Consider the following 27,786-nt stretch of genomic DNA (forward strand, 5'->3'; position numbering starts at 1 on the left):
TCCATTTTAGTCCCACTGAGGAGCTAGCCCAGAATTACAAGTTTGAACCATGTTTCCAAAGATGGTAAAGCTAGTAACAGCAAAATAATGACAAGTTAATTTTGGTAATGACACACAAATTAAACGTTCAAAACATGTGCATAGCTTTATTCATCTACTTAAATCTAACCTTTTCATGGAGCTTCAGCAAAACTGAGTGTGCAAAATGCATTTCTAAAACGTAATGCAAGCAAAGCTTTTCACATTTACACTGGCAGGAAATACAGAAACTAACAAAGTCACATTAGGGAGAGTTCAGATCTGTCTTTGTTTTTTGACAATTGCACAGTTTATTATTTTGAGACAAGTGTTGCAGACATGAATAAAAACTCCTAAGCAAGGTGCTTCAACAATAAAATTTTTGTTGGAATGAGCCAGTAACTTGGATTAAAGCTCACAAAGAATCCCAAATTAATGTGGACATACATCATCTTCCTATATTTTTTCAAACAATGCTTTTAATAATACCTTTCATAACACTAAAGGAGACAGCAAGCTGAAACTTTTTTTCAAAGCGCACAAAAGAAATGGTATCACATTACCTGAAGGTGGTGTTAAGGGTGGGGGTAGGTAGTGAAGAATCTTTTTTTACTATTTCCCACTACAGACCAGCCACTAACAGACTAAAAGGGTGGGGGGTGTTAGTGAAAAAGCAAGTCACTTCCCCAGTTTATAAAAGAGTTCCAGTTTGACAAGATCTATAACTTTAGACAGAGAGCACCAGTTGGGCAATAGAATGAACATTTCAACTGCATAAAGATCAGTGAGGTGGTAAGAACCATCAACATCTCAGGCATCACTACATGGCCTTTCCAAAGTTAATATACATGCAAGGCACACTGATATAAAAATAGATCTCTGGCCAACAAATATATTAAGTAAGCAAATTAAAATTTTGGCTCTGCAATATTGGCAACATCAAAATATAACCAGATAGCTTTGGACCACACATCATTCTCATATTCCTCCACCTCATTTGGTGTCCCTCCTCTATACTTTTTGGGTTTTTTTCTCCTTCATGTTTGAGTATGTGCTTGCAAAGATATTTTTCCTTTGTCAAGTAGCATTCCTATACTTTGTTTACCGTTGAATATATACTAGAGAAGCAGAATAGTCGGGAGCTTGTTAACTAAAATATGATTGATTTATGGCAGCATTACTTTTCTCTGAAACAAATGTAAAAAAAAAAAAAAAAAAAACAGCTTACTGACAACTAAAAATAAAACAATGAACGACTTCCTCTAATTCTTCCCAATCTTTTTGAAGCAGAGGGAATAATAGAAACAAAGCTATGATTTAAACTATTTTCAGTAGTAGAAGACACTTTAAGGCCAAAATATATTAACCAAAAATTTATTTCCTAAGTTACTGTCCCCTTCATAAGTCAACACAAACTACAGACTACTTTACTACTCACTCCTGAAGAGAATAATAAACTCTGTTCACTTTTGTTAGTGGCTGTGCTACCAAAAAAAGGTATTAAAGCAACCTATGGTATATAGTAATGTTAAAAAGTGCATCACATTCTTGATTTTCAGTTTCCCATAGCAGCAGCAGCAGCAGCAGGCGTAATCTAAGACAAAACAGTTGTTTTCATCCTAAAGATGCAATATCTAATGAAATGTATTGTGAAAAAGTATCTACAAAAGATAAATGCAAACAGACTTAATAGACAAGTAGAACCAAAAGTATCCGTTCATATTTACATATTAAAACCATTTTGTTAACACCAAATCTTTACAATTAGTAAAAGAAATATGCATTTTAAGAATAAGAGATGTTACTAAAGCAGTATTATTTTGGAGCCTTTGTTTAGCACCTGAGGAAAGGGGATATATATAGAGAAAGCTATTGTAATGTTAATCTAAGTTGTTTGGTCTGTAGATTAAAACAGATTATAATGAAAGCAAAACTGAACTGGGGGAAACACTTGTACTATTTCAAATAAGGTTATAAAAAAAAAAAAAAAAAAAAAAAAAAAACCAGACACTGCCAGGCTTGGTGGCAATCCCAGCACTTCAGAGGCAGGCGGATCTAAGTTCGAGGCCAGCCTAGTATACAGAGCTCAAGTTCCAGGCTAGCCAGGACTACACTGAGACCCTGTATCAACACTCCCAGCCACCCAAAAAACAAAACTTCAGACATCTAATGCTATAAAATGGCTTCAGAACTCTGGACAGAACAAAATTTTCTAAATAGGAAATGTTTGAACCAGCAATCCCACCACAGCTTAGGGTGTCTTTTGAGTTCCCAGTCCATATTTAACAGTCCTCATAATACAATAGTAATACACTACTGCTGCTTTGCTGGGCATTTTATGGAGTACTTCAAACTCACACTACTGCTGGCATCCTTTAACTGCTTCAACACCTTTCTTAAAACTCAGTAGACCAGATCTTAAGTGGAGTTGATAATTTAGAATTCTTTACACCAACAGAATGGTCTTGTCTCTCACATATCTATAAGTGTTCATAAACATTTTAAGATACCCACAGCAGAAGACCACCTTCTTCAACACAGAAGTCTATTGGTGCCATCAAAGGGAAAATCAATGATTTTCAGGCCTTGTGTTCTTCTGGCTGCCTTTATGCAGCTTATACTTTTAATCGTCCTGTGCTTTCCTACTAAACTAGGAGACTGGGGAAGTAAATCCTATCCTTCCTAATATAGTCCTATCAAAAACCACTCTGGCAGGCATAAATCAACAGGACTTATAGAAATTATTGTCCAAATTCATTTTGGCCCACTACACTATCGTAGTTCTTTAGTTGGTTAATATATAAAGTGTATCATTTGAAAATATGGTGAAGTGGTATCAAACCATTAGCAATTTGCACACTAAGTGACTTGAGACACCTTACCACCACCACCCTAGACAGGTTTTTAAATTGAGCCAAGTCTTTAATTTCCTTGCATGTGCCCATCTGGCAGAAGTTCACATTACATGCCCTTTCTCTGACCTTAATGCTCCCTCCCTCCCACCCCCCAAAAAGCTTTTGGTGAAGGCTGGCAACAAGTCTAACAACCAAGTGTGCAACTACTGCTGTGCCCTATTTTGCAAAGGAAAACTGCCGTATCAATTGAGGTTTACCTTTTTTCTAAAAACTGTCATTTGAAAAAAAAATTATAGCGCTGTTTTTCGGGTTTTTTGTTTGTTTGTTTGTTTTTTCAGATTCAGAGTGGTAACTAGGAAAGCAGATGGAAGATAGGTGGGGAAAAAAGTGTCACTACCAAGTTTTTAAGATATTAGCTATCCCCTCCTAGAAAGTATAGAAGGGCAGGCTACTATAGACACCATAAAAACTTTATTGATGTAAAGGTTCATTACTAAGGTTAGAGGAAATACTAAGCAATTAACTTCAGGTTGCTGAAGTGAGGATGAATAGAGAAAAGATAAATACACCCTGTCTTTTGTGGGGAAGGGAGATTATTCAAGACTTACACAAAATTGAGTGGTATGTGACATAAAATCTACAATCAAGACAAACTGAAAAGGAAATCATCACCCATAATTAGTTTCTTAGCTATTAAAAAAATAGGTCATGATTTCATCCTTAGTGCCATTTTTATAGTACTACCCTTGAAGGATTTAAACCACCCAACTTTATTCCACGTAATGAAAACAAATGGCACAAAATAAATACAAGTTTCATTCTCTGAATACTAATATAATGTCTTACACATTCATTTACTAATTCTTAGTATCTTCATCTTTCCTCAACATACAAACACCCCAACATACATACATCACACACACACACATCTTTTTCAGTCTTTTAATGGAGGGATGTTAAAAATCCCCTCAAGACTGTATTTGGTTTATGCTACAGTACTAATACTCTGAGTTGAAGGAAAATTCTTTATACCAACAACATATTGTTATTTAAATGTGCTAAATTAATCACAGCTGATGTTTTTTAAGAAGCTTACACACACACACACACACAAAAAATCAGAAAACAGATGAACTCGTAAGACTTTTTTAATAAGTGCTCTGTAAGGAATTGTGTGAGGACCTAAGGAGAAAGATTGAGACAAGTATCAAACAGCACAAAAGATATCTGTCCCAACGTCCTGCTCGTATTGAGGCAATTAAGTCCATTAACCCAATGTCCAAAAAATACTGACAGTTAATATGATGGACCACTAGAGATCCCAGAAAGTTAAGAGACATTTCTAACTAATATACCTCTAACCACATTATCAAGAAAATTTCAGTGGAGAAATCAAAGTGAAATGTTGCATTGTTTCATTTAGAAGTGAGATTCTCAATCCTTGGACAAAGAAGGGGTACATTCTCTTTAGCTTCTCTGCACAGAGGCCTGAAAGTTATGGAAAAGGAATTATGAAAGTGAAGGCCTTTAAAGGTACTAAGTATTACTTCTAAGTTAAAAAATCCCAAGTCAGGAAACTGAATTTTTCTTTTCATTTTGATTATGTTCATTCAACCTTGTATGCCATAAACCAAGGAAGTATTTTTTTTTTGTTGTTTTGTTTTTGTGATTTGTGCAACAGAAGAACTTTAAAATTCCAGGCAAGCAAAATGGACATTTAAAAAAAGTGGGGTAAGGATTCGGCCCTAAGGCGACAAGTGGTCACACAAGGCAATTAAACACACAGCAGAACTTTAAAACCTATAAAACAAACTGGAGCCTCATTTTTCTTTAATCAAGATTTTTTTTTTTAACTTTTTGAAAATTTTTATTTAAAAAAAAAAAAAAAGAAACACAAACACAGACTTTTCTCAGTTCAGTATGTGGCGTGTTGCATTTTCCAGTTTGTTCAGTGCTTTAAAGCTCAAGGATGCCTCACTGATGTACATGGGCCTGGAGCATCCTAGCTTTTGGCAAGCAGGCAGGAAACTCAACAACAACAACAACAACAAAACAAAACAAAAACAAACAAAAAAAAAAAAAAAAGAAAGAAAGAAAAAAATCAAAGTAGGAACAAAGCAACTAAATGCAGGGCACATCTGTAAACATATTATACATTTGAAAATTACAATATCAGTAAAAGTGATACAGTTTACAGGTGAAATGAAACTATCTGAAACTGGCCTACCACAAGTTTCTGAACCTGGACTGATACAAACCTGGACTGATACAATAAGTTATTATATATATTATGTATAAAAAGTTTTGTTTACATCAAGTGTAATTGGCAATTCATGCTTATACTTGTTTTTTAAATCTAAGCAGGGCAGAAATTCAGACTAAAAAGTATTTTTCTCTGCAGTAAATCAAACAGCTTCTTTCGTGAACATTCGTTAAAAACCTGAAATAATTAACAAAACCAGAAAATCCATCCACACTACAATCGCTCAAAACTGGAGATTTCTTAGAAAACAAGAATAAAAAGTAACTACTTTCTCCCCCAGTGTCCAGAGGATCCAGTTTGCCTGTTACACAACTGCAACTCTATAAATGCCCTGCTAGTTTAACTTGTATTTGACATACATGGATACATTAATTTCTCTGTATGTGTTATGTGTGTGATGTGGTGATACATCAGGCCAGAGAACTTGTTTTTATGCCACTAACATCACTCAGTCTTAAATTGGACCCTTAGTTTATACACACACACACACACACACACACACACACACACACACACACATTTTAGCATGCTATACACAAGCCGCAGCACAACAGGATGGTAATGCGATGATAAGACAGGGCTAATGCTCTTTCTGCCCAAAATAAATTTCAGAATTTCACATTATTTTTTCTTAAAAAAAAAAAAAAAAAAAAAAAGAATGAAAGAAAAAAAAAAAAAACAAACAAACCCAAAATTGCTCTAATGATAAAATATATTAAGATCTAATTAGAAACAAGTAAGCTCAGAAGTATAATTTGCCCGAAAACACACCTTCTATATAAGCAGTGTTTATTACCTCCTCACTGGCTAAAAAACAGACGGTTTTCATGAATTTTTTTTTCCTTTTTAAATTTTGTTGAGAAACTGAAATTAAAAGAATTTACAGAAAGGTACATAAGTTTCTCTTAAATGGTTGATGAAAAACAAGAGTATACACTTAGTGTTAGTGACAGAGAGCAAGTCTGAGCACCTACAGCGGAAAAGCAGAATATACTTTTGCTCCCAGTTATACAATTACAATGGGTAATTATCAGCCAATTACTTGTTCTGCAACTTTTCTTTGAATGACACTCTTAGATTCTTCAGCTGTTAAAAGTAAAACATGTAACCAAAGTTAAGTTAACTATGTACCCACAAACTATTCCAGGATTGTAGAACTTCAATGCCCTCCCCTCTCCCCACCCCACAAAAAATAAAAGGAAAGGAACTATTTCCCCAACACCCCACAGAGGCTGCACAACTCTTGGCAAGACATGCAAATCATTGGATTAAAAAAAACAAAAAACAAAAAACAAACAACGAAAAACATCCCTGCAAACTTCAAGGCATTTATCCAGCATTCTCGCAGGGCTCAAAATAAAACTAAAAGATCAAGGGTGGAGTAGGGGAAAATGTTGAATCATTCTGGGTTCCCCGTGATTAGTGTATCACTTTAGTCACAGAACAAGATACAGATACCTAGAAGTAAGTGGATTTGCCTTTCCAGTGGGTCATTTGTTGCCCAAGTAGATGACAGCAGGAACTTTAGAACCACGCTTGTTAAGTCTGTATTCATTAATCACTTGCATTCACACTTAAAAACAAAAACTAACAAAATAATAAAGAAAAGACTATTCGGTACCGGAGATTAAATAACCACGTGTAGTCTCTTGAAATAAATTTGATTCCTTAAGAAGTCTAATTACTTTCAGTTGCCTTTTTTTAAATAACTATATATATATATATATGTATATATATATATTTTTATATATTATCCTGTGATTCTACTTATGGTTCCTCTGCTGCGTTGAAGATCTAGGAGCATAAAAGCCTTGTGTCCCACATGAACGGTGGCTCTAATGCTGCAGAAAGGTTACAAATAGGCAGTCTGGTCCTTCATTGATCTGGACTATCCATGGCTTCATTGTAAGTGATTATCCTTTTGGGATCTAGAGGCAAAGTGAAAAAGGAAACTAATTAAACAAATTCACAACAAAACCTTGCAATTAACAAGAAACAAATCCCATTTAAATTGCTACTCTTCTGATTAAAATAAATTTAAAGGCCATTTCTTCTTTGGTATTATCCATATGTGATCTAGTTTTTCAACCCAAACTATAGCTGTTAAGCACTCCTAATAAATTCCCAACAACAATGTCCTCTATCACTCAGTAAAGGCTTCAACCTCTAGAGACTATGTTTCAAGTTCATTTAGTAGGTTTTCCTTGTGATACAAAAGTAGCAAACATAAAGGCAAGGAGGAAAAAAGCTTAAGTCATAAAACAATTTAATAGAGAAATTCTTGGGTTTATTTTGTTTTTAGCAAGAAATTTATCAAGGTCTCATGTGATGCAGGCTGGTCTCAAAACTTGCTATGTAGCTGACCTTGACTGAACTCCTGTGTCCTTCTACATCTTTCTGCCGGGTGCTGTATGTGCCATCATGCCCTAGCCTAAAGTCTAAATTTTATTTTAAACCATAGTGGGATGTTCGCCAAGGAATGACTGGCTCAAATAAAACCCAACATCAAATATTTCATGGTAATAACTATATCACACTAACTAGCTTAGTTCTAATCACTTATTTACTCCTTATTTCCCACAATATTATCTCCATCTTTATTCTCAGCAAACATAAATGTAGGACTCAAGATACAAAGCATTTTGCTGGGCAGTGGCAGTACCGGCGGTGGTGGTGCAGGCCTTTAATCCCAGCACTTAGGGGACAGAGGCAGGAGGATTTCTGAGTTCCAGGACAGCCAGGACTACACAGAGAAACCCTGTCTCAAAAAAAAAAAAAAAAACAAAACAAAAAAAAAAAAAACAAAAAAAAAAAAAAAAAAAAAAAACTAAGCACATGCCTAAAATATATAAAAGGCCTTGCTTGAGTCCAATCATCAGAAGACATCTTTGTGACTTAAAAATATAAGACTACAAGGCTATTCTTTTTAAATGCTATTCTAAATTCTTATTCATTAGTTATTTTGTGCTCCCTTCTAAAGAGATCATTAAATATTTGTTTTATATTTACATACTGATGTTTGTATATGTTCATGCCTATTGCATGGCACATATAAAGGGAAAGGGACAACAACTTTTGGAGTTATACTGACCACCTTAATTTATATGGGTTTTGGAAATTAAATTTACATTTCAAAGTTTGGCGGTAGGCACCTTTATACCTGCTAAACACCTAATCAGTAAAGACTATTTTATGGTTGTTATTATTATAGCCTGGCTAGCCTTGATCTCAAAAATAGCCTGACTCTGCTGGGATTAAAAGTGTGTGATACTAACTAAACCTACTATGAGACAGTATTTTTGTTCTACATTATTTCCAAGAACTGCTGGGATTATTGCAATATATAGTACAGGCTGGCTATTCTTTTAAAAAGTTAGTATGCTTTAGTAAAAAAGAAAACCAGGAAGCCAGGTGGTATAGGTTTAATTCCAACACTTGGGAGGCAGAGGCAAGTGAATCTCTGCATTCAAGGACAGCTTGGTCTACATAGTGTGTTCTAAGACAGCCAAGAGCTACACAAAGCTAAGACACCCTTGTCTAGAAAAAACAAATGTAAACAAAAACCCAACAAAAACCAGGAACATAGCTTGGTAGCAGAGTACTTCCTCATCCGCTTAAGGTTCTGGATTCCTCCGTCCCTCCCTCTCCCTCAAGATGAGCATGCAAACCTTTAATTCATTATTTAATAGAAAGGAAGAAATCTGAAAATAATACTTAAGAACTCAAGTTATCTCAGTTTATCTTAGCTTAAAGTGGTAACTCATACTACCAAGTTCCATTTGAGGGAAGCCAGGCTCTGAGTTTGAGGCCAACCTGGTCTACTGATGGAGTTCCAGGACAGCCACAACTACAGAAAAAAAAGCAAAACAAAACCACAAAGAATAGGCCTGGCTTACTTAATAAGAAGATAATACAAAAATATCCTTTCTAGAACTCCAAAGACAACCTGCTATGAAGACAATACTTATCCCTACACTCACTAGCCATTTTACAGTTTTGTATTTTGTAGTCTCTTTCCCATTCACGTTTGAAATGTATAAAGAAAAAATTCTCAACTGTTTGCCAATTATTATTATTATTTTTTGGCTGTAAACAAAAGACTTGATGTTGACTTCTTAAAGTCACAACAACCAGCAATGATAACCTTAAGGGTGCTATAGTGGCACATATACCTTGGCATAACCAACAAGTCTCTAACTTAAGATCATTCCTGGTACTGGAAACCTAGCCAAATACCTATGGCTAGTAAAATCATGATCTTGGGTGGGACATACATTCACCACTTTATTAATCCAGTATAATCCTAACTATACTCTAAATAATATTTGTTCTTATATAGACAAGTTTATGTAACCCTCACCCCACATAAAAGAATCTTCTCTGCAACACACAAAGACCATTAAAGAAATCCTCTCCTAGTAATGTTACAGAACCTATACCCATTAAGTCTCACTAACATAACTGCCTAGATATGAGCTGAACAAGGAAAACAATAGACATGCTAAAGTGAATGAGCAAGTCCAGGAGTTTCAACCCAACACAAGGAACTAAAGCCAACTAAGAAACACCTGAGAACTGAAAAAAGTCTTCCCCAGAAAAGAGCACACCAATTGACTAGCCAATACCAAATGGTCAGCTCTGAAAACATACACATACAAACTGAACAGGTTATTTATGTAATTAGGAATTTGAAAGCAATCAAAGACAACATGTAGATTGTATACCCAGGCCCTGTCCTACTTGTTCAATCTTTGTTATGGGAGGATAAAAGTGAATGCTATTCTTTTTATTTTCAAACACCATTCCACACAGACTAGATGTTTTTCTAACACTGAATATTATCCTAGCATATGAAAATTTTAGTTCTTAGGGTATCCCTTTTTTGACCATACAAACATAAGCAGAATGGCTAAAGATAAAAACATTTATATTGATTTCCTCAAAAACATTTGTATTTGGAAGGGACAGGAAGGCACTGGGAAAGGTTGTACTGGGGGTCATATCCAAGTCCTTATGTATATTAACTATAAGCTCTACGACTAAGTATATATAAGACTCTTAGCCTCTACAGGCATGATAGCACACACCTTTAACCCCAGCCCTTAGATCTATGTAAGTTTAAGGCCAGCCAGGTCTACAAAGAAAACCTGTCTAGGAAAAAAACTATTTTAAAGGGTAGAGTTTCCATGTTCCCTGCAAAACCATTGTCAGAATTTAAAGCTTCAACCTTAAAAGAAATGGGATTACAAGTCACTCTTTAGCAGTCTTGGTATGGCTCTTTTTTTTTTTTTGACAAGTGGTTAATGTAATACAAAAAATAAAGCCTGTTTATTGGATACATCACGATTCCAATTATTCTTACTATAAAACAAATGTCATAATTTTATTAGTATTAACATTTTAAGTAGCAATCCATTCTTACCTTGCTTCTGCAAATTCCATATAGATTCCATTTCTGTAAGAGAGAAAAAATTATTTTAATGAATGCTAAAAAACCCTCTGCTTTTATCTCTTATAATAATGCTATGCTTTTATCTCTAACATCTGAAAAACCTAGACAGTAGGGCTGAGTGATAATAGTATATAGCTCTATGCAACACAAGGCACTACAATTTTGAAATAACTTTTAGCAGCATCTGGGTTACGTACATGTTGATTATGAAGAATCAAGCAGGATTGCTTCCTACCAAGTCTAATGTCAAGTTCAGACCTATGTGGTAGAAGAATGCTGGTTGTTCACTGACCTCCACACACTGGGGAGATAGATACATGTGTATATGTACACATACACACACAAAATAAAAGCCAATTATTATGTGAAGTTGACAGGATTCTGTGTTCACAAATAGCAAAGATATGCAAAAGTCTCCATATATTGTTATTTTTCACCTATCACCCCAGTACACAAAGCTCTAAATGAGTAAGAGCATACATAGCCCATAATACTTATGAAACAAAACCCAAAGAATTAGTCCACGAAAATAGAGGTGAAAACTATTCAGAAAAAGGAATGAACTATCATAGAAACAGGATAGCACTTTCCTAATGCCCATACCAAAAAAACAAACAAACAAAAACATTTTTTTTTTTTTGGACTCTAGAGCTGGGCCTTCTAAGTAGCTTCACTTATTTACTATGTATAGTCTGTTTATATAGGACTTATTAAAGCACAAAAATAAGAAATTTCTTCTGTGCAGCCCTAGCTTTTCCAGACTTGAACTCAGACATCTGCTGGTCTCTGTCTTCTGACAGAGGCATTTGTAAACACACCCAAAAATGCTTAATTTCTTTTTAATGAAATTTATCTTTAAAGTTAAATGCTGAGGTAGGGTTTCACTGTGTAGCCCTGAGTGGCCTCTAAGGTGATATATTCAAACTGGCCTTGAATTCAAGAGAGCCTACTTTTGCTTCCTGAGTGTTGGTAATAAAGCCATGTTTATAGACAAGGTTTACCCCTAAAGCCCAGGATGTCCTGAACTATTATAAAGTTCACATTACTTCTGAACTTAAGACAACCCTTTCAGTCTCCCAAGAGCTGACACTACAAATGTAAGCCACAGCAGTCTTCCTTGTCAATTTTACAAACCAACAACCTTTTCTCCTCATACCCAATTTCCAAAGTCTGCAGATAAAGTTAATTTTAGTTCCCTTATTAATTTTCCCCAATCTAAAAAAATTTTCACGTTTATTTTGAATAGTTTGATTGTTCAACTTTACAAATACAAGAGGAAGACTTTCTCACCTGGGATTATCTTTTATTGTTTGTGGGATTTTGTTTTTCCTTTTTTCTAAGACAGGGCTTCTTTGTGCAGCTCAGACTGTTCTAAACTCTGCAGTATAGGCAGGCTTCAAACTCAAGAGATCCATCTACCTCTGCCTCAAGTGTTGGGCTTAAAGGCTTTTCCCATCACTGAGCTTTCTGGGATATTCTAATCTATCTTCTTTCTTTCTACTTAAGTTACCAGAAAAATAAACCCTACTACCTACAAATTAGTGCACTCTACAAATTAATCATCTGGCTGAACACAGTTCTAAGTCAACTAACAACAAGCTCTCTTTCTTTTGCTTTTTAATTTTTATTGGTTATTTTGTTTATCTAAATTTCAAATGTTGCCAGGAAGTGGTGGCACACGCCTTCAATCCCAGCACTTGGGAGGCAGAGGCAGGCGGATTTCTGAGTTCGAGGCCAGCCTGGTCTACAGAGTGAGTTGTAGGACAGCCAGGGCTACACAGAGAAACCCTGTCTCAAAAAACAACCAAAACAAACAAACAAACAAACAAACAAAACCCCTCAGACATGAGTGCTATGAATTGCATGCTACTAAGCCATCTCTATCCCTATCATATGTATATCATATCATATATGTATATCATATATCATATATGTATATCATGTGTACATCATATGTATATCATGTGTATATCGCTATACATGCTTTCAGCATGTAACCATCATCCTTTGAGCAGTAGCTCCTTTTGATAAATAAGAGACACTCTCCCTCTCCATTTCTCTAGGGAATCTTGGATCTTTCCTCTTAATGGAAAATGTACTGTTTATTTAGAAGCCAAAATCTGAGTGGGCCTTATCTGTGTTTGTTGCTATTGGATGGAAACCATTTGCTATCCATTCTGTCATTCTATGTTGAGACATGTAGCTTGGCCTCCAAGATGACTCTGAGCCCATCTCTACCTCCCAAGTGGTGTGATTACAGGCATTTATCATCAAGCATGCTAATAATCATATTCTATAATTATAGTGAATATTAATAGTTTATCCTTAGAAATATCTGGCCATTTTATCTCTAAGCCTTTTATTGCCCCTACACATGCACTTTCCCACTGTTCTTTTTTCCGAATTGGGGATTAAACAATAAGTGTTTTATATATTAGGCAAGCCATACACACACACACACACACACACACACACACACACACACACACACACCCTCAGTCCTCCTTTTGTTTTCAGACATATTCTGAATTACCTAGGTGAGCCCTGGGTTTGTAATGCACTGCATTAGCTTCTCAAACAGATTGAAGTACAGACCTGTACTACCATACCAGATCCTGCTTTTTTGTCTGCCTAATTTTGACCTGGTTCCAGGTCTCAAAGTCTGAGTTATAATTGTTGGTATGGAATTGGTAATTTCCTAAATCCATACAAAAGTCATAACATTAAAAAATAAAAATAAGGACTGAATGGCTTGGCACTGGCTGTTCTTCCAGGTGTTCAATTCCCAGCAACCACATAGCAGCTCATAACTGTAACTCTAACTCCAGGGGATCCTCTTCTGGCCTCCATAGGTTCCTATGTGCACAAGTACACATATACATAAACAAAACCTTTTAAAAGACCATCAGTTGTGGTGGCACTCAGGAGGCAGAGGCAGGTGGATCTGAGTTTTAGGCCAGCCTGATCTAAAAGTCCCAAGGCAACACAGTAAGACCCTTTCTGCAAACACAAGAATTGTACTCAAGTCTTGAAAAGCTGTTTTCTACATCCATGCTCAGGATGGTATAATAATAGCTAAAATGCAGAAGAAGCAAAACAAGTGTCTATCAGATACAGAAGAATGGAGAAATAAAACACATACATTCCCAGATTTAAAAAGGCTATACCTTTTTAACATGGCTATGGTCCTAATTTCAATTTCCAGAAAAGAGAGGAAGAAACAGAGACAGGTTGATTTGATTCTGCTATAATATTAAAACACGGTGACTCCTCAGAATTTTTTTATGCTAAGGAGAAATGAGCTGGGCCAAGAATCATGATGCACGAAGAAGTAGCAGTTGATTCTTTAGGCTAGCCTAGTCTACATAGTGAAATCTTGTCTCAAAAACAAAACTCCAAGAGATATTAATCATTATTTTATCTTGACATAAACAAAGAGAAAGAACCTACTTTCAGTTGATAGTTGACACTGCTCTATCATGGTACACAAAGATAAAACTTGTGGTGTGAGGGAATGAGAGGGCTTATTATCCATGCATGCTAAGCAAACACTCTACCACTAAGTTCTACATCCAACTAAGTCTTATATTTCTATCTTTTTCAGATAGATTTTATATATCCCAAGATATTCTTAAAGTCTAATTAATTAAACTCCTGATCTTGCTTCCCCTCCCAAGTGCTGGGATTACAGGCTTATACCAACCAAGCTGGGTTTTCAGTTCAATAGTAATTTAATTTTCTTTCTTTCTGAGAAGGGTCTCTATATATAGCCCTAGCTGTCCTGGACCTCGATATGTAAATCAGGTTGCTAGAGGGCTAAGATTAAAGGACTGATTCATCACACCACACCAGGCTAATGGTTTTGTTTTTTTTTTTTTTTTTTTTTTTTTTTTTTTTAGATTATTTATTTATTTTATGTATATAAGTACATTGTAGCTGTCTTCAGACACTCCAGAAGAGGGCATCTAATCACTTTACAGATGGTTGTGAGCCACCACCTGGTTGCTAGGATTTGAACTCAGGTCCTCTGGAAAAGCAGTGAGTGCTCTTAACCACTGAGCCATCTATCCAGCCCTAACAGTCATTTCTTAAACAAAGTCCATGGCACAATATATACATTATGAAGAACTAAGAGAAAAATGCCAACTGGACTACAAATCCTGTATGTTCCTTATGCTTTAATCTGTCATTTTATCTTTAATTGCAACGAGCTTTTACATTAAAAAAGTAACAGTGCTGCAAGTTATTAATATTAAACCTAAAGTATGTACCATTTCTACTGAAATGACATAACACACCCTCCTCCTAATATTACCAAATTAAATTGATAGTCTATTTTTGCAGCTAGAGGAAATGCACAAACCTTCCAATTCTAAGCCTAACTTAAGCATAGTAAATTACTACTCCACACTGAAAAGACCAGAACACTTAACACAATATATAAACAAGCACTCGGTAATCCAGTTAAGCTCAAATGACTCTCTAAAAAGTTTAAAAAAATAAATAAAAGACTCCAGAGATGGCTCAATGGTTAATACTTGCTGCTCTTCCAAATGGCTGGACTTAACCATTAACCAATCAACTCCCACATAGGGTAGTTCACAACTATTTGTAACAACTCTGTAAAATACTGATTCAAAACAGATTCAAATAGAAAAATGAAAAATCAGTAGGCCAAGGAACCACTGCTGAACCAACCAATATTTAGTAGTAATTCAAAGAATTACTCCTGGAAGCAAAATGAACAATTATCTGCTTAGTTCTGTTCTATTTAGGCAAAACAATACGTGTTTGGTCACCTATTAATGAGCTGATGTACTTTATTAAATTCAGTGTGCTTGGGAGGCAGAGGCAGGCGGATTTCTGAGTTCGAGGCTAGCCTGGTCTACAGAGTGAGTTCCAGGATAGCCAGGACTACACAGTGAAACCCTGTTTTGAAAAAAAACAAAGTTCAGTGTGACTACAACCATCTAAATGGTACTTAGTTTATCTGTTATCACTTTTACATAAGAAAGAAAAGAAAGGGGGGGAGGAAAAAGCTGAGGTGGTGAACACACCTTTAATCCCAATAGAGGCAGAAAGATCTTTTGAGTTTCAGAACAGCAACAAAGAAACCCTGTCTCACCAGGCACATGCCTTTAACCCCAGCACTTGGGAGGCAGAGGCAGGCGGATTTCTGAGTTGGAGGTCAGCCTGGTCTATAGAGTGAGTTACAGGACAGCCTGGGCTACACAGAGAAACCCTGTCTCAAAACACAAAACAAACAAAGAAACCCTGTCTCAAGTGGAAAACAAAACAAAGCTGGGAGAAGTGATACATACCTTTAATCCTTGTTCAGGAGGCAGAGGCAGGCCAATCTCTGAAGCTAGCGAGGTCTACAAAGCCAAAGCTACAGAAAGAGACCCTTTCTTTAAGAAATAAAAAGGAAGGATGGCTCAGGTCTAACAAGCCTTTAATACTAGCACTTGAGAGGCAGAGTCCTGTGAGTTTATGAAACCAGCCCTGGTCAACAGTGAAATACTGCCTCAAAAACAAAAATAAGTATGGTTGAAAATACAATTCAGTGGTAGCATGTACAAGACTTGGATTTGAACTCCAGCAATACCAAAAAAGAAATTTTCTTGCAGATCTAGTCTCAGCAATATGAAATCCCTGGCTCTAACAAAAATCCACACAAAAAGCCACCAACTAACCACCTACTGGATAGAACAAGATCATCTCAATGTCTTCCTAATTATCACAAACTACAAGACACTGATTTTCTATAGTAGGCCCTAGAGAGCAGATGACACAGAAAATGACACCAAAACTACCCCAACTATCCTCACAGAATTTAACATATATAATTAAACACACCTTAAGAACCTAATAAGCATCTCTTCTGCTCTACTTTCAGTTTCTAAACTTTATTTCCAAGGAGACCTGGAGAACAAGTCAAAATAATCTCACCTGCCAAGATTCCTAAAGTGCTTCTATAAATCAGCAGCTATGATAGTGTACACCTTTAAATAAAATCTTTGAAGAAGCTTAAGTCAACCTCAGCCACCCCTTATTGCCCTCTACCCTCTACAAGGTTTATCTTGTAGCCCTAATTGTTCTCAAGTGGCTATGTTGACAAGGTTGGCCTGGAATACAGATTAGTCTGCTGTGTGTAACTCCCTTTTTTAAAAAAAAAAAAAAATAGAGCTGGGCTGTGGTGTCTTTGATCCCAGCCCTTGGGAGGCAGAGGCAGGCGGATTTCTGAGTTCAAGGCCAGTGTGGTCTACAGAGTGAGTTCCAGGACAGCCAGGGCTACACAGAGAAACCCTGTCTTGAAAAACACAAGAGAGGAGCTGGAGAGATGGCTCAGTGGTTAAGAGCACTGACTGCTCTTCCAGAGGTCCAGAGTTCAGTTCCCAGCAATCACATGGTGGCTCACAACCATCTGTAATGGGATCTGACACCTTCTTCTGGTGTGTCTGAAGACAGTGACCGTGTACCCACATACATAAAATAAGTAAATAAATAATTTTTAAAAAAGCAAGAGAGAGAGAGACACACACAAATACATAAAATAAATAAAAATTACATGTATACAAAAGTACATGTCTTTCAGTCTGCAGATCAAGAAAGGCAAACCACTGGGGGAAATCCCAAGGTCCTACCCCTAGATAAAGAGCTTCAGGAACTTAATGGACACCAAGGAGAATCAGTCTTTGCTAAAAAAGAAGAAAAGTGCCCTGATCCCAAATAACCAGCACTAAACAAACGTTTAAGCATGTTATATTCTTACATGTGTGTAAGACTATGTGGGTAAAAATAATAAAAAGGTTGTGAATTTGGGGACACAGCATAAGTTTGAAGAAGAGAGGAGTGATGTGAAAATACTGTCACAGTACTGTGTATGAAATTATCAAAAACCTTTTTAAAGTTATAAAAGGCTGAGCTCAGCAGTTAGGATCACCTCCTGCTCTTACAGAAGACCCCAAGTTAGATTCCCAGACTCCACATTGGACAGTTCACAACTGCCTGTACCTCCAAAAGACCCAATATCGCGTTAGTAGTACCCAAAAGCTCATGTGTATACCAACATAATCAGACAGACACACATACACACATACATACATACAAACAAAAATTCTTGATTGGGGGAAAAAAACTGAGCTGGACATAGGCTAGTGGTTAAGAATGGTGTTCTTACAAGTTTGGCTCCCAGCACCTACATGGTGGCTCACAGACATCTCTGTAACTGCAGATCCAGAGGATGACATGCTCTTCTAAAATTTACAGGCACTGGTGTGGTGCAAAAAGAAAAGCAGACCAAAAACTCAAACATATAAATTCATCTTCTTAAAAGATAAAGCCACAGTTATTTTTCTCTAAGGCAAGTTTCTTCTAGAGAAAATGTAATTCTTCATCCCTACAATCTGATGGGCTTCCTCTTTCCTACAGATGAAAAGTCACTACCAAAATGAAGCAGTATTTAATTAAAAAGTAGCATACACCTTTAATACTAGCATTCAGAAAGCAAAAGGCAGGCATTTGAGTTCAAGGCCAGCCTAATCTACATAGCTAGTTCCAGGATAGCCAAGACTACATAGATTGTCTCTAAAAACAAATTACCACTTGCAGTATATACTAGATGTTTATACCCAAAGGAGTAGAAATGAGATGAAAGGATGCAAATCGAAACTACTGCTTTCTCTTGGTGTGGTGGAGGATGCCTTCAATCTTAGCACTCCAGAGGCAGAGGCAAGTAGGTGTCTCTGGAGTTCCAGACCAGCCTGGTCTACAAAACCAGTTCCAGAATAGCCAGGGTTACACAAAAAACCCTGTCTAAAAAAAAAAAAAAAAAAAAAAAAAAAAAAAAAAAAAAAGCAGCAATTTTAATTTTCCAGGTGAGTAAATGCCATGGCACATGTGTGAAGCTCAGAGGACCACTTGTGGGAGTCAGCTCTCTTTCACCTTGTGGTAACCAGGAATTGGAAATCAGGCCACAAGGCTTGGAAGCTGGTGCCTTTGCCTACTGAAAGCCATCTAAGACTACCAGCTCCAAAGAGTTGTGTTGGCAGGGTTAGGATTACCAGGTGGGGGTGGTTGGGTTTGTGGTTTTGTTTTTTCAAGACAGGGTTTCTGTGTAGCCCTAGCTATCCTACAACCTGCTCTGTAGACCAGGCTGTCCTCAACTCAGAAATCTTCCTGCCTCTGCCTCCCACGTGCTGATTATACCACCATTGCCCTGTGTCAGAAAATACATTTTATGCAAGTTCTTAATTCCCTGCCTGGCATGTATTAAGAGCAAGACTTAACCCTTAGTGGTTAGGGAACAAAGATTTAAAGGTACCACCACTGCCCAACAGCAAATTCTTTTTTTTAATTTATCTATTTTATTTATGTTGAGTACACTCACTGTAGCTGTATTCAGACACACCAGAAGAGGGCATCAGATCCCTTTAAGGGTGGCTATGAGCCACCATGTGGTTGCTGGGACTTGAATTCAGGACCTCTGGAAAAGCAGTCAGTGCTCTTAACCACTGAGCCATCTCTCCAACCCAGCAAATTCTTAAAATAAAAATTATACTCAGTCATTAGCCCAAAACTTCAAATATATCTGATTCTTTCTTATTTATGAATGATCAAGCAACTATCTTACTTGAGACTTTCTAAAAAAAAAAAAAAAAAAAAACTGGAACAAATACAGTTCACCAAGCCTAGCACTGGTTCCTTTACATGACTTTACTACTACAGAAGACTGAGGGGGAAAAAAAAAACCTGGTCTTAGCCAGGCAGTGGTGGTGCATCCCTTTAATCCCAGCATTTGGGAGGCAGAGGAAGGCAGATTTCTGAGTCCAAACCTAGCCTGGTCTACAGAGTGAGTTCCAGGATTACAGAGAAACCCTGTGTGTGTGTGTGTGGGGGGGGGGGGGGGGGGGGGGCCGCAGGAACAAAGCAAAGCAAAACAAACCTGGCCTTCACAAGGCTGATCAATCCATGTGCCATTACTTTTTAATAAACCACTTTGCACTTTTTTTAAGGGAGTAAAGTTTGATGTTTGTCTTTTCTGACTTTTCAAAAAGATTTCCCAATTCATTATAAGCAATTAAAACCATGAAATGTTTTCCCAATAAAGTAGTATACACTTCAAGAAGCCAAGAGAGGGAGGTCAAATTTGGTGGCATACACAGGCAATCCTAGTAGCAACTGGGATGTAGAGGATCAGGATTTAAAACCCATTTGGGTAATATCCTTGACTCTATCACTTAAAAAACAAACAAACAAAAAACCTGTAAGACCCCATACAAATTAAGGTTATCCTTTAAGCAACATGAAAACCCTTTATCTAATTATGTGATCAACTATGCCTTTCTTGATCATTTTTATGTTGGAAAACTACATTCCTCTAAACTTTTAATAATTTCCAAAAGTCTCAAATCAACTAACAATTAACTGATACTAATCCTTACCCAGTCATCCATAGTATAGAATATCAAATATGCATGTGCACACGCACACACACGAACACACACACGTACACAGAGTTTTATCAGCCCATTGGAATCTTTGAACAAGAAACAAATGAGTTACCTTTAGTGTGATATACAATAGCAGCCCTCAGGTCAAAAGAACCCCAGCTATCATTCCTTTCTAGGCCTCTCTGGTATCTCTGTTCTTTGGCGGAGCCTAACAAAGTGTTCGTAGGAGAGGCCAGAGGATTTTGATTTTCTATTTCGTAGTCCTTTGAGAGAAACACTAAAGCACCTTGACTACTGGTGTCTGCTTTTTGCAGGTCACCTATATGACTGGGTTCCAAGGATAAGGCTCCACTCTCAGTAGTCCCAGGTTTTAGAATGTTACCCAGAACTTGAGGACTAGTCCGTTTTTCCAGCTCATAAGCCTTGGGAAACACAGGATGCTCAGTTCCTGAGGGAATTATTTCAGCACCCTGTGAAACCAAAGTGGCAGGATATTCTCCTTGAAATGTCACTTCCATCACTTTATGATCTGATGACTTTCCAATAACAGTCTCTGGGCCAGCACTGGGTTCATTTATAAATGATAAACCCCATTGATTCTGGAATATATCCCCCAGGTTTTGCTGATCTGTTTGGGAGGGCAGATCTACTTGTGCACTTAACAGCACTGTTTGCATACTTGAAGGGTAGATAAAAAGGCTAGACTTAATTTGTTCAACAGCTGCTGAAGTCAGACTCATGTCCTGAAGAACTGAATCAGTCCCAGTAGAGATGGGTGTTAAAGTATTAGCAGCAGTAGTTAGCAGTGGCTGACCCCCAGATGGATACACACTTCCATCAGTTCCTGCTAAAACAGGCCCATTAGAAAAAGTGGCAGAAGTAACAGATTTCAGAGCTGACATGGGGACCTGGGATAACCGACTTGAAGACTGGGTCTGAGTTTCCCCAGTAGATGATGATGATGAAGAGGAAGATGGTGACACAGAAGAGTTCTGTACAGTTTTGTTGAGGTTTTCCTTAACTTTGCTTGCATAACTTATTTTAGGAACTATTTTTGCACTGCTATTGTCCACTGGAAAAACTGGGGGTGGCTTAAACAAGGTCCATGAGTCCTCTTTGGAGGCCGCAGCTGAGGCATGCTTTCCTTTAGGCCGATCATCAAATTTTTTGCTACTCAAACCAGGTTTAATATCTGAGCTTTTACGAAGCATGTCACCCATAGCAGGTTTTCCTCGACTTGTTCCTCCAGGTCCAGTTTCATATTTCCAAATAGGCTTCGAACCATCTACTCGAGTTCCCTTTTGTTCACTAAAGTCAGGCTTGAAAGTTTCAAGTCCCTGTTTTAACGCTGGGACACTAGTCTCTTGCATTATTTTGTCCTGCACTAAATTAAGGTTTTCACAACCCTTGGCACTATTGCGCCTAGCTTTCCTTTTTTTAGGAGTGGTATATCCACTCTCAGATCCACTACCATCATTATCTGCTCCTTTGCTCATATAACCATTAGCAATATAGCCTGAACTGTTTGTTATAACACCATTTGGAATTGCTATAGTATCGGTCTTATCTATAGCCTGGGTCTCGCCAGATTTATTTTCATAAGACTTCCCATTCTTTTTGTCCATACTGTTTTTCTGAATAAAATTCTTGGTTTTGATTCCTGCTTTTCCAAAGGTGCTGGTCTTTACAGTCTGCTTCAGGCTCGTGTCTACAACTTGTTGGTTGCCATTGAGGACCCTGGAAATAGGGTTGGTAGCTTCATCAGAACTGAGGCTCTTTAAAGATATTTCTCTTTCTCCAGCATTACCATTTATTTCACCATAGCCTACAGAAGGAAAACAAAAACAAACAAAACACATACATTTAAATCACAGTAGTACTAAGACTGAACAACTTTACTGAACTCCAAATACTAAGCTGTAGGGTTTGTTATACTACATCTCTATGTAAGGAAACTTGTAAGCCCATTTTACAGATTATGACACAGGGTTCAATGCTAGGCAGAGGCAGAACTAGGACACAACTCACATCAGGTCCATCTACTGGGCCAGTAGCCAGAATATTTCTAGTTAAGCAGCATGCCAAAGTACTTCTCTAAATTATCTAAACAGAATAAACCTTATGAATTATAGCAATGAGGCTGTTTTAAAAACTGAAGGAAGATGATTTGTTGCATGTTTGAAGCTACCCTGAGCTACAGGGTGGAACCTTATCTCAAAGGCCCACTATTTAGAACCAGTACTACTTCATAAACTGTAAAAGGAAAATAAAAATAAGGCCATGGACTTTGCCTCCTTTGCATGAACACTGAATTCAATCCCTAGTACTACCTGCCCCCCAAAGGATATAGTAAAGGCTCTGAGTGACTAGTTGCCTGTGTCTATCAAAGCTATAAGGCCTGTGGACTTTCCCAAAGTAGTCAAATTTAACTCCACATAAGAGCATACCATAACACATGAAACAAAAATATGTACCAACCATTTTTCTAATCCTAAGACTGTTTCTTTCTTTCTTTCTTTTTCTTTTTTTTTTTTTTTTTTGTCCTGGAACTCACTCTGTAGACCAGGCTGGCCTCGAACTCAGAAATCCACCTGCCTCTGCCTCCCAAGTATTGGGATTAAAGGCGTGCGCCACCACTGCCCAGCTAAGACTTAGTTTCTTATCTTCACTTACTTTCAGCTTCTACTTGGGTTAAAGGACCAGGAGAGAACAAGTTAATACCCAGATCACAGAGTGGCAGAACTAGAAATCTTGTCTAGAACCCACAGCTTTCTACCTGCTTGCAACACTTACATGCTAACAAAACTACAATGAAATGAATGTAATATTCTAAAGCAGTCAAGTATTTGAAAACAGACTTCCCTCTTTACAGCTAACTTTTTTTTTTTTTTTTTTTTTTTGGAAAACAAGTTTTTCTGTGTATCCCTGACTGTTCTGGAACTCACTGTCACTGAGCTCAGAGATCTACCTATCTGCCTCTGCCTTCCAAGTGCTGGGATTAAAGGCATGTGCAACCACTGTCCAGCTTACAGTTAATTAACTCTTATTAGAGGTGATTTACTGGGTCAATCACAGCTCTACTCACTAATAAAAATGGCAATTGGCTATCAATTGTTTTATGACCTCCAAAGACCTTTGGGAAACCCTCAATTCTAACAGTAATCAAACAACAAATACATTTTCTTCTGTATGAATTTCCAGAAAATAAAAAAATGTAGTTGCGCAAAAACCAACTACAGACAATACTTTTTGTTTGTTTTTTGACATAGGATTTCTGTGTAGCCCTAACCATCCTGAAACTGAGATTTGCCTGCCTCTGCCTCCTAATATTGGGTTCAAAGGTGTGGGCAGCCACTGCCCTGCATTAGAAATACATACATACTAGCATGTACCACATTCAAGGCCCAACCCTTTCCATTTAGGAAAAAATTCCTGGTTTCCAGCATTACATTACCATTTTTCATTTTCTAAAAACTATCAATCAGACTTCCTATTTTGCTGTGAGCTTGTCATACTAGGCAGGTCTTCTACCCCTAAGCTGTATCTCCAGGTCTCAAATAAAAGCTTTCATGGAGCTGATGTGGTGGGATATGACTTCAATCCTAGCATTGAGGAGACAAAAGCAGGAAAATCTGAGTTTGAAGCCAGCCTACATGATAAATTTCCAGGCCAGTCAGGGCTACTAAGACCCTGTCTCAAATGTATTTTTCTCCTTCAGAAAGAGGCTAACTATGAGACAAAATGGTTTTGTGTTCTGTAACATTTTCTTTAAAAACCCAAAATGTTAAGCCAGGTTGAATGACATGTACCCCTGCAATTTTGTCTCAAACAAAAACAAAAATTAGGGACAGGGAGACCCAAATCAATAGATTTGCCTGGACCAAAGGCAACCAAGAGAAGAACTACTTTACCATTTAATATAAGTTAAGCAATATCTGTACCTTCTGCCATAATTTTATATATTAAAACTAAAGGTGGGCAATGTTACATGTAATAATGATGATGATGTCCAATTTTAAGTAAACTAGAACATTCTACCTAAGTTTACTAGTAGCTCAGATACCAGAAACAAATCACAGGAAAAAAGCTCAGATAGCAAATAGTGGCCCACACTGATTCCAGCTTCCAAGGAGGGTGAGGCACCAGAATTACAAATTACAATATAAAGGGCTGAGTTGGGCTGGAGAAATGGCTCAGCAGTTCAGAGCACTGACTCTTCTTCCTGAGGTCCTGAGTTTGGTCCCCAGAAACTACATGGTGGCTCACAACCATCTGTGAATCCAATGGCCTCTTCCAGTGTGTCTTATGATAGCTACAGTGTACTCATATACATAATTAAATAAAATCTAAAAGATAAAGGGCTGAGTTTGTAGCTTAGTGTTAGATATCGCCTACCTACTATTCCAAGGGTCCTAGGTTCAATTCTAAGTTACAAAAAGGCAACCTACTAAGCAGCTTTTAATATATCTCACAAATACATAGTTGTCTCCCTGTGGATTATAAAAAGCATCCTCTAAAGCTTAGAATTTTAAGAAAAATGTGAAGATGGAAGTTGTTACAGAAACCAATTAAAAAATCCCTGTGTCTTTATTATTGAGGGCTGCCATGATAACTCCACTTCAAATGGACTCAGCAAAACTTGAGTCCCAATAAATCTAGCTTTTGGATTTGACACTGCAATTACTCAACACGTTTGGTCTCCTGTGTCCTCTCTTCTGGATCCAGAAAACCAATTTCTCATAGGCTTAGGAGTAATGGTTCATAAAAACTCATTAATTATGCCCCCAAAACATTTTCTAGATTTCTTAGCACTGTACCCAACAACCAAATCACACATGGAAAAGCAGCTCAGCCCAACTACTAATATTCTCTCAATTTTCTAAACTGAGTAGTTCCCCTCCTTATTCTTCATCGAAGTTTAAGGCAATTTTGAGGGCCATCTCCAATGAATGGTTCAGGGTCTGCATCTCTATGCAGTGAGAATATATAAACCTCCTGGAGAATATATAAACCTCGTAAAAGACAAATTCTAAATCTATCAACAGTACTATTTGGCAACCTTGATACTTTCTCACCTTCTGAAAACCAAAACTAATACAGTTACATAAATCCTAAGTTTTTAGGCTGCTGTAAATCCTTACAATTAAACACTTCTGCTCTATTATCAGTCCCTACCATCCTTCCAAAGAAAATCTGACATCCATCCAGCTCTGTCTTCAAAGTTACATTGTCTACAGTAAGTTTTTCACCAGTAACTACTTGTATTATGTGACTGGCTAAGTTTAACATTTTTTCTAAGCATTCCTTTTCAGTTAAAAAAAAACAAGTCTGTGAATACATAAACTTTAATGCTTAGTTTTTAAGTATCACAAGACTCCACATTTAATATGTTAAATAACACTCAATTTGGGGATGGAAGTCGGTTTTAAAATGCACCAAACTCTTTAATCACTATTAAAAGGTCTTGCCTAAGGTAAGGGGTTAGTGACAACTTCATGGACAAGTCACTTCCAGTTCATCGCTAAAGAAACAGGAGACCCAAAACTGCCGGTGTTGTCCATCCAGTCGAGCATCTGATTAATCCCTCCCACAAAGTCACTACCGCAGCTCAGAAGTTTAGGTATCGGGTGGAAAACCAATGAACAAGGTTTAAGAGATTGCCCCCCCCCCGGGTTTTTTTGTTTTTGGTAGGAAATGCGCTGCTATAAAGAAAAAAGGCCTAAGTGAAAAAGCCTTTGAGGCGGAGTCGTGAGCAAACCTGGCAGGAGATGAGATTCCTGTGGCAGAGAAACTCGTGACCCGGGAGCTTGGTTCCCGCTGGGTACCCCACCCGGCCTCAGGCACCGCCTCTACCCAAAATGAATCCCCTCGCCCCTCGCAGGCCGGCGGAGCGCTGCGGCCGCCGCCCGGGCCACCTTCCCCCTCAAGCTCCTCTTCGAGGCCCGCTCCCCGCCCGGCCGCCCGCGCCTCCCGCCGCACCCGGGAGCGGGAAACGCGGCCGCCGTCGGCGCGCGGGCCCACAGTGCAGGCCGCTCCCCTCGTGGCCGCTTCCCTCCCCCACCCCAACCGCCCCCGCCCCTCACCCCAGGGACCCGCCCGGGGCCGCGCGGCCGCCACCGGGTTACACAACCCGGCGCGGGGCGGGGGGAGGGGCGGCGGGCGGCGGCCGCCCGCAGTGCGGGGGACCCGGAAAGGGCCGCAGAGGGTCCCGGGGCAGCGGTGCCAGCGTGCCGTGTGGCCTTCAGCACCCTTCCCCCTCCGCTCCTCAGCCGGCCGGAGTCGGTGACAGGAATCGGCTTCCAACATGGCGGACAGGAAGCGGCCCCGCGAGGAGGAGAGAACATTCCAGCCTCGCCGGCTCGCAGGCGAGCGGGCCAGGGGCGCCGGCCTTCGGAGGAGCCTCGCGTACAGAGAGCGGGGTCCGGCGCTCCAGATGAGCGTTTGGGGGTAGAAATGACCCGAGGGACCGTGGGGTCCCAGCCTCCCTCCCACCCAGGCGGCAAACCCCAAGGCCACAGGTGGGCTTGGGGTGGCGGGTGAGGGAGGACGCTTCCTCAACTCAGCCCTCAGCCCCGCTCCTCGCCGCCTGCAAGCGGGTCTCGCGACAACACCCGAATCGGGATTCACTAGGCCTGAATTACATACACCTCGAGGGAATTTTTTTTTTTTTTAGGGCGGCCGAGTTTCACCCCCTCTTAGGGCCCCCACATCCAGGGCCGCACTAGAGGGAAAAATAAGGCTGGACTTCCAAGGCCGACCGTACAGGTCTGCCTCCGGCCCGGGCGGGGGCCGAGGAAGGTCACGCTGGCCTGGCTGGGCCGCTCCCGTGCTAAAGGGAAGGAGAGGGCGCTGCAATCCCCACCTCGCGGCCCGCGCCCGGGAAGAATGGAAGGGGGCATCCCCGGCCCGGCGGGACGCACACCCCGACCGGGTCCGCGCTTTTCACATCTAGCCCCACCCCCATCCCTCCCCCCAACCCAGTCCCCTTCCCCCACCGCCCTCCCTCTCAGACCTGTTTTCTTCTTCGGCGTTTCCTGGTGCTGCTGGAGGGTGTGTTTCTGCTCATGTTTCAGCGGCTTGGGCTGGGCCTTGGGGCTGCCCTCGGCTCCATGCTGCAGGTATTGATGAGGCTGCTGGTGATGGTGGTGGTGGTGGTGGTTGTGGCTGTGGTTGTAGAAATAATAATGGTGGTGGTGGTGCGACTGCTGCTGCTGCTGCTGCTGCTGCTGCTGGGGGTGATGATGCGGGTGGTGGTGGCTGTGATGGTGCTGAGGCTGTGGCTGGCCGGGCTTCTCCTCCATTGAAAGCGGCTGGGACTCCCTGGCTGAGGCTGCGGGCTGCTGCACCGTCAGGATCTGAGACTGCTTCTCCGCGCTCGCTCAGTATATCTGAGCGCGTCTCGCCAGCGCACTGGTTAAGCGAGCGGATCTGAGAGATTGGCAGCAGCGCTCCAGCAATCAGGAGCCACGCTGCGCGTCAAGCCCCGCCCCTAGCCCAAATCCTCTTCCCTTCCCCTTCGCCACCGCCGCCTGGCCAACGCCACTTACCCTATGCAACCTCACAGGGCCGGGCCTTCAACGTCAGCATTATGGCTCTCTCTTCTATCGCTTTCTCTCCTTCACCGCGCAGTTAGCGAACAGCACTTTCTACACTCCTCACAGCGAGCAAGCTGATGTCGAGTAGCAGATTCCACTGTGGATTCTACTGGCTCTAGGAGCCATCTGTTGGTTTTGCACCTCCTAGAAT

The 27,786-nt window shown here is 39.4% G+C and overlaps 1 protein-coding gene across 1 annotated transcript; it reads right to left on the reverse strand.

Annotated features, from left to right (window-relative positions):
- Positions 1-119: 119 nt before the first annotated feature.
- Positions 120-27,786, reverse strand: Nufip2 (nuclear FMR1 interacting protein 2). The gene is made up of 4 exons (XM_034507452.2): positions 27,053-27,786; positions 20,153-21,865; positions 10,559-10,591; positions 120-7,064 (listed from the first exon to the last, which is right to left on the reverse strand). The coding sequence occupies exons 1-4, from the start codon at positions 27,339-27,341 to the stop codon at positions 7,012-7,014; spliced, it is 2,088 nt and encodes a 695-aa protein (XP_034363343.1). The 5' UTR covers positions 27,342-27,786; the 3' UTR covers positions 120-7,011.

This window comes from Arvicanthis niloticus, chromosome 6 (assembly GCF_011762505.2).
Source record: "Arvicanthis niloticus isolate mArvNil1 chromosome 6, mArvNil1.pat.X, whole genome shotgun sequence".
Lineage (NCBI taxonomy): Eukaryota > Metazoa > Chordata > Mammalia > Rodentia > Muridae > Arvicanthis > Arvicanthis niloticus.